The sequence below is a fragment of the Lemur catta genome, chromosome 6 (genome assembly GCF_020740605.2).
Source record: "Lemur catta isolate mLemCat1 chromosome 6, mLemCat1.pri, whole genome shotgun sequence".
NCBI lineage: Eukaryota > Metazoa > Chordata > Mammalia > Primates > Lemuridae > Lemur > Lemur catta.
The window spans coordinates 69,894,799-69,907,076 of record NC_059133.1 but is presented as its reverse complement, the minus strand read 5'-3'; the positions used below and the strand labels follow the sequence as shown (position 1 = coordinate 69,907,076).

At 40.4% G+C, this 12,278-nt stretch overlaps 1 protein-coding gene across 2 annotated transcripts in view; it reads right to left on the bottom strand.

The window, feature by feature from the left end:
- The window catches only part of LOC123639885 (protein O-mannosyl-transferase TMTC1), a 255,121-nt gene that overhangs the window by 212,716 nt on the left and 30,127 nt on the right, over positions 1 to 12,278 (bottom strand). For both annotated transcript variants that reach the window (XM_045554096.1, XM_045554097.1), the window contains exon 5: positions 9,895 to 10,104. In XM_045554096.1, coding sequence (XP_045410052.1) covers positions 9,895 to 10,104 — 210 coding nt within the window. The remainder of the gene's footprint in view (positions 1 to 9,894; positions 10,105 to 12,278) is intronic.

Genomic DNA, 12,278 nt, shown 5'->3' with positions numbered 1-12,278 from the left:
AAAAAAAAAAAAAAAAAAAAGAAAGAAAAGAAAGAAAGAAAGAAAAAAGAAATCAGCAAATTTCTGTTGTTCAGGTTTTTCATAAGCAGCAAAAAGGGACAATGATGAGAGTTTTAATGTTTAAGACATTCTGTTCTCTTAGTCATCAACCATTATCATACTTGTATTTTCTGCTTAGAAATGTCTGGAGGTTGGCACCCAATTTCCACTTACCTGAAAGGTTTACCTGTCCTTGGCAGCTGGGAGAAACAAAGAAAGAAGGGAGAAGCAAATTGCACTGGGGATAAATGCACCATCTCTCCCTGACTTTGCATGACAACCCAAACTGCAGTTTTATAATGAAAGAGACCACTTTTTTTGATCAAAGCATTTTTTTCATCATAATTGCAGTATGGCTCATCATTCCTTTCACAAAGTCACATTCCTTTCACTGTCACAAAGAAAAATTACTTAAGGAGGCCAAGGGAAAAATATATTAAAAAAGTCTATGATAAAGACTTAACTGTCAGGAACGAAAAGCTCTACCAGTGAAATATATTGGTTTTTGATTAGGTACCTAGGGTATGTCTAGCTCTTAACATAAAACTGAAACATTATTCCTTCCCTCTATCCAACTCTGGCTGGTTGTTTGGGTTCAGATGTTTTATTTATTTAGTCTTCCAAATTATGATATATTAATGAATCATCCCTTAGAAATCCATACTCATGTTTGCTTTAAACACTTTACCAATACTTTTATAGGTTAAATCGTTAAGGGCAAATCTTTAATGCCAGACCCCTCATGGAGTCTAAAGCTTAGGGTGATTTCAAAATCAATACACATTTCCAGTTTATATATTAAGTAATAAAGATCATGGTTTGAATAATATGAATAATATTAAAAATTCATAAATCTATAACATGAAACACATCTTCCTATACAGTTATAAGGTCATCTATCTAAAAAAAAAAAACAGTAAATTAACTCTTTTTTATTTGCTTTTCAACCTAATGATTTGTTTACTAAAGTGATGTTTCATTCAATGGTAATTCTAAATACATCAAACAATTTAATTTTAAAAAAGGGTCAACCATCAGTCTCAGAAACTAAGAATAACTCTATACTTGTCTTTTAAGACATCTTATAACGAGGATGGAATTCATTAGTTAAGAATTAAGTGTTATTGCAGGCATTCTATTATCCTGCTAAACTTTCATGGACTTTCCATCGTTGTTACACTAATGTTTTTTCCCTTATAATCTATTTCCCTCAGTAAGCTCATAAAATGAGGGAAAGTAACCAAATATCATACACAATATCATATACAAGTAGAAACAAGACCACATTTCCTTCATAAATATAGCAAAAATAAAGATGAACACAAAAAAAAGGTTTCTAAACAAGACTTCTTCCACATTGGCTTTGGCAATTTAAAAAACAAGAAGGGAGTTAAATCCTAGCATTACGATTTACAAAAAGCTACAATGAAAAGTTATTTTTCGCTCTTTCGTGTAGTAACTCATTTGTTTCTCACAATAACCTCGTGGGGTAGGCATTATTATTACTGCCATTTCACACATGAGGAAACTGAGACACGTGGAGTATAAACAGTTTGCAAAAGATCACATGCCTGGTAAACAGTGGGGCAGAATTAGAATCCAGGCACTCTGGTATGAGTCCATGCTCTTTATTGCTATGTAAACTTCCTACCTCAGAGATTTTTTCTGTAAGAATTAAAACCATAACCTATATGTCAAACTCGTCATATGGTCCCTGGCCATTGGTAAGTACTACAGCGGTCCTCATAATGTTGATCATGACGAAAGTCACAATCACAATGCTTGCTTCTGAATTTTAAGAGAATTTTCAAATCATTTGTATTAATATTTCTATAATTCTGTTTTTCTTTTGCCGGATAAAATAAAATCCCCCCCCAACTCTTTTCGAATTTTTTAAAAAAATGTTTCTTTCAAACATACATATCTTCAAGATTCTGTCACACTGAACCTACAGTACATAATACCAGATCAAAATGTGTGCTGGACAATTTTCAGAGCAACCACAATGATCTATTACCTGGCATAGAACCATGTTCTTGTGAAAGAATTATTTATACATCCCCCGAGCACAATGCTAAGATGAACTGATACTGCTTTTATTACAAGCACTCCACAACCTTCCAGCAGGCTACATTAAATAAGAGAAAAAGAAAAAAAGAATAAGCTGGATGACAGTAGCATTAACTAAAAGAGCAAAGAAATCGGCAGCAAACTCCCTACAACACCCTAAGAGCCCTAGCTATGTTCTGCAAGGGGAGGGAGAGCTGTCTGGTAGCCCTGAAGTCAGCTGCAGCCCTCTTAACTGCATAAGCCAGAGGTTCAATGTTCCATATGTTGTCTGCTGAGCTGAGGGAAAGGCACGAGACCCGAGATCCTCTTCTAAGAAGCTATTGTGACAGTGACAGAACTGCATGCCAACCAGAATGCCTACACTCTGATAGTGTTCTCTTCCAACATATGTCCCTGTGCATCCAGTTGGAAAGCAGATGCCTAAGCTTGATTGCTCTGCACTGAGAAGGGAAAGAACTTATCACTCACTGACTGCAATTCACAGGGGATCGAAGATTGCCAAGAATCAGTACCCAATCAAGATGAAACAGAATGAACCAGGGACTGCCAGCAGTTAAAAACCCTACCAACTGCTATCCATAAATTAAAAGGAATTTTGCCTCCTTAGCATGTGATTTATTTAGAAGAAGCTTTTTGGTGCTAACTTCTGAATGAAGCCAACAAGTACTTTATTGAAATGATCCATTTTAGTGCTGAGCTCAGTTCAAAAACCAAAGAAGATTTCAATAAGCTGCAAAATGAACTCATTCCTGAACTGAATTCCTGCTTTACAAGAGAATAACATCACTCTCAACTAATGGTTAGGAAATGGTAAAAGACAAAAACAAAAAACAAAAAACAAAAAACCCTCTCTTCAAATTCTCTCTCCACAAAAGAAAATACTTTTCTGGCAAGTTCTGTATTTGAGACAAGCTACTTTTTTTTTTTTTTTTTTGAGACAGAGTCTCATTCTGTTGCCCAGGCTAGAGTGAGTGCCGTGGCATCAGCCTAGCTCACAGCAACCTCAAACTCCTGGGCTCAAGCAATCCTTCTGCCTCAGGCTCCCGAGTGGCTGGGACTATAGGCATGTGCCACTATGCCTGGCTAATTTTTTCTATATGTATTTTTAGCTGTCCATATAATTTCTTTCTATTTTTAGTAGAGACGGGGTCTCACTCTTGCTCAGGCTGGTCTCGAACTCCTGAGCTAAAATGATCCACCGGCCTGGGCCTCCCAGAGTGTTAGGATGACAGACGTGAGCCACCGTGCCCAACCGAGAAAAGCTACTTTAAAGAAACTTGGGAAACCAGGTTGGGTAAATCAACCCTCCAAACTTTAAGGGTACACTAACAACATCATCCCAGTAAACACAGTTCATAATTATTAACAAGAAGCGTCATAACACTGACACAGTAGGTTTTTTACTTAACATTTTAGTTTTTAAAATAACCTTCCCACCATTTCTACCACTCCTATAACAGAACACCAGCATTTGTCCACCCTTCCCAATAAACTATTTCCTTTTCCACAGGAGGACAGTTGCCTGCAGTCACCGCCCTCCTCCCTTCCCCAGTGCCTTAACATTCACTGAGCATGCCCACAGTCCAGTAACAACAAATGGTACAGGCTCTTAGCAAAAGCTGTGACAAGTTCACTAAATTAAAAGGACATGACAAACTATGAAAAACCTCAGGGTGCATACAGAACAAAGATCAGACAAAGATACCATTTGGAATTGTGTCCAAATGGGTGTAAAGAGTTATAAAGGTGTTTGATAATAAATAACTTGAATTATGCTAGTTGATCAGTGTCATTCAGCCTGAAAGTTATTGCTTTCTTGGGCCCACGACCATCATGCTACTATCACCCTCAGATAAGTCATGGTGATCTGGATGCAGCCATCTAAAAACTACATCTAAAGACTGAAGTATTTGTACCAATCAAAGAGAGATAATTCCATAGCAAAATATGGCCCAGGTCATCTTTAAACAAAACAAAGGGAGGAAAAAATATTAACAGCAATTAAAGAATTTGCAAAGTCTCTTTAAAATGAGATCTTGGTTCATATCTACTTCCATGAAGTAGGTGTTTTGTGTCCTTAACATGCATTGATCATTGAGGCTTGTATTTTCATTAAGGGATTTTAATGTGAGGGATGGGGGATGTATTAAGTAAATGTGAACCCGCAAATTTCACTTTAATTGTTGGATATATTTTCTGTGTAAACCCATTAGTTAACTCCACATCTCTTTCATTCAGTCATTTCATTTTTGAAGGCAGAAGGTGAATGAGACTGAAAATGGCTTATCTGAGATCAATCAATGGGAAAGGTATATGGGGGGGTGGAGAAAAGAAGGAAGTTATTATTCACCAGTAATCCAGACTTTCAACACAGATTTTGTTCTGTCACCTGCAAATCTCACATTACTAGCTCACTAAATTTCTCTAAAAGCTGATATGAGGCTGTTAATAATAATCTGAAACACATTTGCCCTACTCAAAGAATCATACATGTGGCATAAAAGTTCAAAATCTTACCTCAGGAGTTTAATTTGCACAGCATTTCCTACTTTGGGGAAAGAGAGTACAATACAAGGTCTACAGAAATAAAGCATCAAAATGACACTTAAAAGATCAGTTACTCATTTCATCATTGAAGGTCAAAATATTTATATGCCTCCCTAAGTCCCCCGAATTTAATTATAATTTCACTTTAGTGCCAAACTGTTTTGTAGTCTTAAACATGTTTTAGTTTCTTGATTTGCATGCTGATGTGCAAACTACTTACAAGAAAACCTTTTCAGATCCTCTGAAGCAAAAATCTAACCACTGTCTCACCCACAAAGGTAGAAAATGAGTTCATTTTAAATAAAAATGTCATGGTCATCATTTAGCTAAGTTCCACAACAACAAAGCTTTGTTTATTTCACTGCCATGTTCCCAGCACCAAAAATAGTGCCTGGTACATAGTAGGTGCTCATTAAATATTGTTGAATGAATGAATGATCCATAACGACCCTGCAGGGTGGCAGACAAAACAGGAAATGTCCAAGAATTTATTGAGCCAAGAACTGTCTCCAACGCCTATTGTGGTTGCTGTCATTTAAATATGAAATCAGTCAAGTACGTACATGAAGCATGACTATACATACCTGAAATGAAGATAAGATTTGATTTAGAGTTCATTGAGCTTTCTAATGTGAAAGGGAAAGTGTGTCCATGCGTGCATGAATCCAATGTGTTGAAGATGGTGGGGTGGAGGGGAAATGTTTACTTACAAAACATTTCTCATTTCACATGGAGTAATTCAGTGAAAGGCAGTCATCAACTAAAATGTCACCCGATTCCAGTGTGGGTACTCTTGGTCCTAGGTTTCTCATTACATAGCCTACCCATAAGCCATTCACAAGTCACACATAAAAAAGGAAATAAATGACTTGCAGTAGGATTTTTCCCTGGGATTGAATTTTTTCCTGTTTTAGGTAACTTCTGAAAAGAATATTTCACCTAATAGTAGCGTTAAGCCCAATTTTTTGTCAGCCTCACACTGATACATGCAACACAGATATGTGCTAACAGTCTCTAGGTTGAACCCCGACCCCCTGCCAAAAAAAAAAAATCCCACATAAACTTATTCCCTGTCTGTATGTTGCAGGTTCTCCATTTTCACAATGCATCCAAGTGTTCAGAAGACTCCACAGGAGTAATAATATTCACAATACTAAACTAATATCAATGACACTGCTGCCCGCCATGTACTGATTGGCCACAGTATGCCAGATATACGTGCTTATTACAGATACTGCTGGTTTTAGTCCTGACAACCAATCAGAGAGTAATGTGCTGCTAGTATTTCCCCCTTTTAGAGATAAGAAAAGTAAGGCTCACAGAGATAAAATGGCATGTCCAGGATCAAGCAAGTGATGGAGTCAAGGCTCTATATGCAGAGTCAGAGATCTTATCCCAACTAGGATAACACTGCCTCTTTGAAATTTTACTTGCCTTACCTGATCACCTTCTGACAAAAGTACAAACATAGTTTTAAAAAATAATTTTAATACTAATCAAATGTGTACTCAAGTATATGATACCTTTCTTTTCCAAAGAGAGAAGCTACATGACAACTTGCCTTTCCAAGGAGGAAAAAATATTTCTTGTCCCAAAACATATTGACTTAATGAGAATCTGACTTGGTTCCAGCTGTGCTGTCTCCTGCTCTCCAATTATCACTTCTAAAACGATCTTGTGCTTGGGGTTATAAAAACAAGAAGTAATCTACAAAAGCATGCACCCAACTCATTATATTAGCTCCAATATTCCATATTGAAGCAAGTAAAGAGGAGTCTCATCTGTGGACTCAAGGATGACTGTAAGAATCTTTCTAGCCCCTGAGAGTTCAACAGGGAGACCAGCTCCACACAGAGCCAAAGCCAAGTCCTCGCCTAGGACTTTGGACTTTAGAGCACGGTAAATGGGCAAAGCACAGGTTTAGGAATCAAACAGCCTGGGTTCCAGTCTTGGCCCTACCGCTTTAACTAATTATGTGAACCTGGGTGAGGTTTTTTAACCTCTAAGATCCTCAGTTTCCTCATGGCAATGGGAATTACAACATCTACACTACACAGATATTGTGATGGTTGCCTGAGATAACATATATGGGACGTGCTAGCCCCCTTCCTAGTCCCCAGTGGATAGATAACAGGTATCTACTGGGAAGTTTTCCTTCCCCTCCTGAAGGACCTTCTTCACTGGTGTGCTAGAGCCTGGCTTGCAAGAGTTGACTATTAAATTTTTAGGAATTTTGCAAGCCAGTTATTAAAAACAGCCATAATTGAAAACTAACTTACATAAACTTAAAATTAAATAAATCGTATTAAAAACAAAGGTAATAAATACTCAAAGCTCATCACTTCCAAGTTAGTTTACTTCACTTTACTGCTACCTAGGCTTTTGAGACTTTTTTTTTTTTTGGTCTATTGCATGTGTCTGATGGAAATATCACATAATGGCAGACTGCGGCATTATCTCTCCCAACTCCATGGGCAGTGATGTCACACTTATAGCTTGAAATCAGCTATGGTGGGAGTATCTACATGGAAATTAGCAAACCCTACAAATCAGGAATTCCTTTCTTGGGAGAGCTGGTTATTAAATATTTATCAGCACACCACTAGTATTCATATTTCATCTTATCCCCTTCTGCTCCAGCATCTTTCATCTCTCCTCTCTATAGTTTATCTATGAATACACATACACACACGTTCACAACATAAAAATGAAAAAACGAACATCCCTCTAGTTAACAACCTTTCTCCTCATTCCTTTACTGCCAGATTTACTGAGAATGTTCTCTGTATGCTTATTTCTGATACGTTCTTATCATCCATTCATTATTTTTCTCATCTCACAAATGTTTAAGCAACTCCTATCATCCAGACGCGGCAGCAGGAACAGGGCACGGTGCTGCCCTCGTGGAGTCCACAGCCGCATGGCCGTCTAACTTCCGTCCCGCCTTGAAAGTCTCCAATATCGGGGACAGGAGGAAAAAAATAAAAAAAAAAAAAAAAAAAGAAAGAAAGAAAGAAAGTCTCCAATACTCTTAACTCCTTTCTTCCCTCCTCTTTTGCCTTCCTTAAAAAAATTTATAATTTCCCCAATTGTTTTGTCTTCTTTTCCTCGATGGCCCTCAACAAAAAAAAGGTGAGTTTTCTCACGGCTTTGATCATTTATTCCTCTTCCCTTTCCCTCAGGAATTTCATGCATCACTCTGATTTTACCCTCTCCCAACCCTCAGAAAACCTAGTTCTCCCCTAGCTTTTCTGCTCAGTAACTGATGACACCATCCACCCAATGGGTTAGGCCAGAAACCCAAAAATCCTTGTTTTCTGCCTTTCCCTCACACATTCATCCCAAACATTAGCAAGCGCTGTTGGGGCTGTCTTGAAAATATATCCCAAGTCCACCCCATCTCTTCCTCCCAGTTCCTATGACTCTCAGCCAAGACTCTTTCTTTCCTCACCTGGTCTGTATAAAAGCCTCCTAACCCTTCTCGCTTCTTCACTACTGACCCCCAACACGCGGCACCACAAAGAAGCCAGAGTCAATATTTTTAAAAAGAAATGTAATCACGTCTGTGTACCCTTAAAAAAGAAAAAAAAACAAGACACAAAAAACTCCAGTGTCTTCCCACTGCACTCACAATAAGACCCACACTTGCTTTCCTGGCCAACACTGCCCTTCATTATCTGGGCCCTGCCTGCCCCTGCCCTCACCCCGTCTCTTCCCCACCTGCTGGGCACCCTCAAGCCTGGAGCCCTCAGCCAGATTCTCCCAGGGCTGGCTCCTCCCCTCATTCAGAAAGATTCCAGAGCCTTCCCTGACCAACCAGGCTGACGTTCCCCAGGCTGACTCATCACTCCCCATCACTCAGCAGGCACACTGTGCAGTCACTGCTGATTATTTATTGTCTACCTTCCTCTACCAGAACAGCTACACAGGAGCAAGGCACCGGTCTTCCTTGTTTACCAGGATACTCCCGGTTTCTAGAACATGCCTGGTACATGTTGGCCCTCAATAGATATTTACTGATGAATGAATGAATGGGGTAAGATAAAAAAAAACAGGCAAAGGTAAGACTAACTGGAAACAAACACCTGGAAATGAGGGAGTCTTGAGGGACTATGCAGAAGAATAAGAACGGCAATCTGAAGTGGTAAAGTGCTAATACTATGAATGGAATTTCCATACGTTAGAATAATTGGGAGGCCATCAGGCTGAGGCTGCTCCAGCACCCTGGGTTCCTACAGAAGCTATCAGAAACCCAAGTCAGTGTAAATGGGAAAATGAAACTTAAGCTTAACTGATCAGAAACCACCAACCCACCTCTAACCAGGGACTTTGCACTGGAATGATCCAAGTAAGACTACTGCTCCACTTTAACCAATCATATTGCTCTGCCGCTGCATTCCCATACACTTTAACCAATCAAATTGCTCCAATTCTGCATTTGCCCTATAAGAGCCTGCCCCTTTCTCCCCTCCAGCCACTTTAACCAAATTGCTCCACTTCTGCATTCACCCTACAAAGAGCCTTCCCCTCCCTCCCCTCCAGCAGAGGCCCACGCCACCCGTGTCTGGAGCTGCCCAATTCATTAATCACAGTCTGCTCAAATAAACTCTCTAAAATTGTACTGTGCCTAAGTTTATCTTCCAACACATATTTGTTAAATTCTGACTTGCCCATGGCTGGAGCTATTTTAGAGGCAACCTAATGTAGTGAGCACTTTGTGCTGATTAATCTATGTTAATTTTCACTGCAAGGTCAAAGAAAAAGGAAGAAAGGACGGAAGGAAGGAAGTCCTAGCTCTAAAGATTTTCCTGAATCTTCAAAAAGAGCTCAGAGAGGAAGGGTCCCCTGGGTTGGATTCCTCCCATACTTGTGCTGTAATAAATTCCGATCAAACACAAAGAACAGGGAGGGAGAGGTGGGCGGGGAGACAGAGCGCTCGCCGCCCCTGGCGAATGGAGCGACCCGTCTTCTGGCACTGGAAGTTTCACAGACCCGTTCCTCACCACCCAGCATCCAAACAGCCAGACAGCAGGGCTTCCGCTTGCTTCCTCTCCCTACTCCTGTCTTATCCAATCGAATACAGGCAAGAAAGGGCGGGAAAGGAAAGGTTAGGAGGGAAACATTTTGGGGGGAGGGTGTTCCCACAAAGAGCTGACTCAGTGCTTCACTCCTCCAGGTACCCCCAAGATGATGCTGGACATGGAAGACACGCAGGGACCAAGAAACCCAGCCCAGTACCTCATCAGGGACCACACAGCTCGTGGGGACACCGGGAATCCACTGCTCTTGGGCTCTGGTGGCAGTGAGGAGTGGCAGCCACCCCAAGCTCCTTTGTGAGGGAACCGCTGCTGCTTCCCACTCTCTCGATGAGGGTGTGCTGGCAGAGAGGCGGGCGGGGGGCTCCCAGGCTGCTGGGGGCTGCGCTGATGATGGACGACCCCGTTGCTCCTAATTGTGTATGGAATTGAGGGAAAACAAAGTCAAACAGAAGAGCAAGGCTTGCAACAAGAAATAGCAGTACAGTACCCTGCCCCGCCCGCAAGTCCCGCTCCCTGCAAACAAGCATTCTCTCAGGTCTTTAGCTCTTTTGTTTCTGATATTTACTGCCGCATTGTAAAAATAACATAATTATGTATTTTCTCAATTTTGGAACTTGTCATATTGATTTCCTACTATAGAAAACTACAAACTACAACTCAGTCTCTCTTAAGTGGTCACCAACACACACACACACACACACACACACACACACACACACACACACACACACACCCTTCACTCCTCACCCTCCAATATATTTCTCTCATAATATTTGGTTGAAATGGTATTCACGATTGACATTATCGTGATCTTGCAAAATAGTGTTCACAGTTGAGCCATCCAATGTACTCTGATTACATTTTTCGGTCATGAATCCTCAGATACAATTCACAACCACTAGATGAACAAAAATTAAAAAGCCATACTAGCAAGTGACGGTAAGAAAGTGAAACAAAGTAGATTCTCATTCATTGCTGCAACCATTTCAGGAGCAACGTCTCAGCGAGTAACGAGGTCAGCGTGCATCTGTCCTCTGCCCAGCAGCTCCGCTACAATGGTTACGCCTGAGAGAAACCCTCATGGATTTGCACAAGAACACGCACAGAAGTTTCACTGCAACACAGTTTACAATAGCAAAAACATGGAAGTAGCCTAAATTCCAAATCCAGAAGAATGGATAAATTGGAGTAATGAAACACTACACAGCAGTTAAGATGAATGAAATGTAGCCACATCTATCAATATGTATGTATTTCAAATTCCAATATTAAATGAAAAGGAGGTGGTATCATTTATGTAAAGCTTGAAAATATATAAAACAATCCTATTTGATATTCACTCGTATATACATATGAAGCAATGCCATAGAAACGATCATAGAAATGAAAAGTGCCAAATTCAGGATTGTGGTTACCTCTAGAGAGAGAGAAGGGAGGGACTGGGGACGGGGAAAGTTATTTTCTACATGTTGGAAATCATATCCTAATTTTTAAAAAAAGAAAGAAAAGACAAAGAAAGTTAACTTCAGGAGCTAATCTTTCATTAAAAAAATCTTTCCTCCTAAAGGTGATGTCGAATAAAGGAAATCTAGCCCAATCTTAAAACTTAAATTGTTCTTCTGGTAGGAAAGTGCTTCTAACATTTGTTTCTATTACTGTTTCTTTCCTGCTGCCGGAGACACACAATGAAAGATCTCATGAACCACCTAATACTAAAATGTTTATTCTAAATTAGCAGATAAAGTACAAAGCGGGGTGCAGGGCAGATCCCTAAGTGTGCAGAACTGTGTGTGTTTGTGTGTGCATCATTCTGGGGACACAATGTTGTGAAATTCTCAAAGAAGTCTACGACACCCCCTCTCCTACACACTCAGAACCTCCCAGCTGGTGTAACTGTCTCCTGGTGCCTGGGCATCAGATGTCCTGCAGGGGGTCCTGAGTCCCTGTCCTGTGTTCCCTCCACAGAGGCACTGGTACTCAGGGGAAACCCTGTGGTTCTGGAGCCAGGCAGACATGGGTCCCAATCCTGGCTCCACTTGGGCCGGGCGACAGTGGGGAGGACACTTTCTGTGCCTCTGCTTTCTCCTCTGTGAAATGGGGATAATCGTTTTTATGAGCAAATGGTGTAACACAGTGCCTACCACTCGACCAGGGTGTAAGAGATATTGTGGCCAGTTCTCCCTGTTACATGCTCTGGTTCCTTCCTCTCCCTTTTCACAACTATAATCAATTACTCATGTAAATACTTCTGTAATGTCTGTCTCCACCAATACCCTGCATGCTCTTTGGGGGAAGGAAACTTATCTGTCTTGTTCTTGGCCAGGCAGAATGAGTACGTGTTGAACGGGTAGATAAAAGGATGAAGGAGAGCGTGAATGCCTCCACTCATGGAGCACTGCTGGGTGTGAGAGCTAAAAGCTCCTTAAAAAAAAAAAAAAAGACTATGAGCTGTGGGACTTTTATGCTATGTATCAGCAGTATCATTCCTTCCATAGAACTTCTAGCAGGTTAGTATTATGAAGGTTAAGAAAGATCATCAAAGAAAGAAAAGAGACAATTATCCCCTTTGAAAAAAGGCTGGCT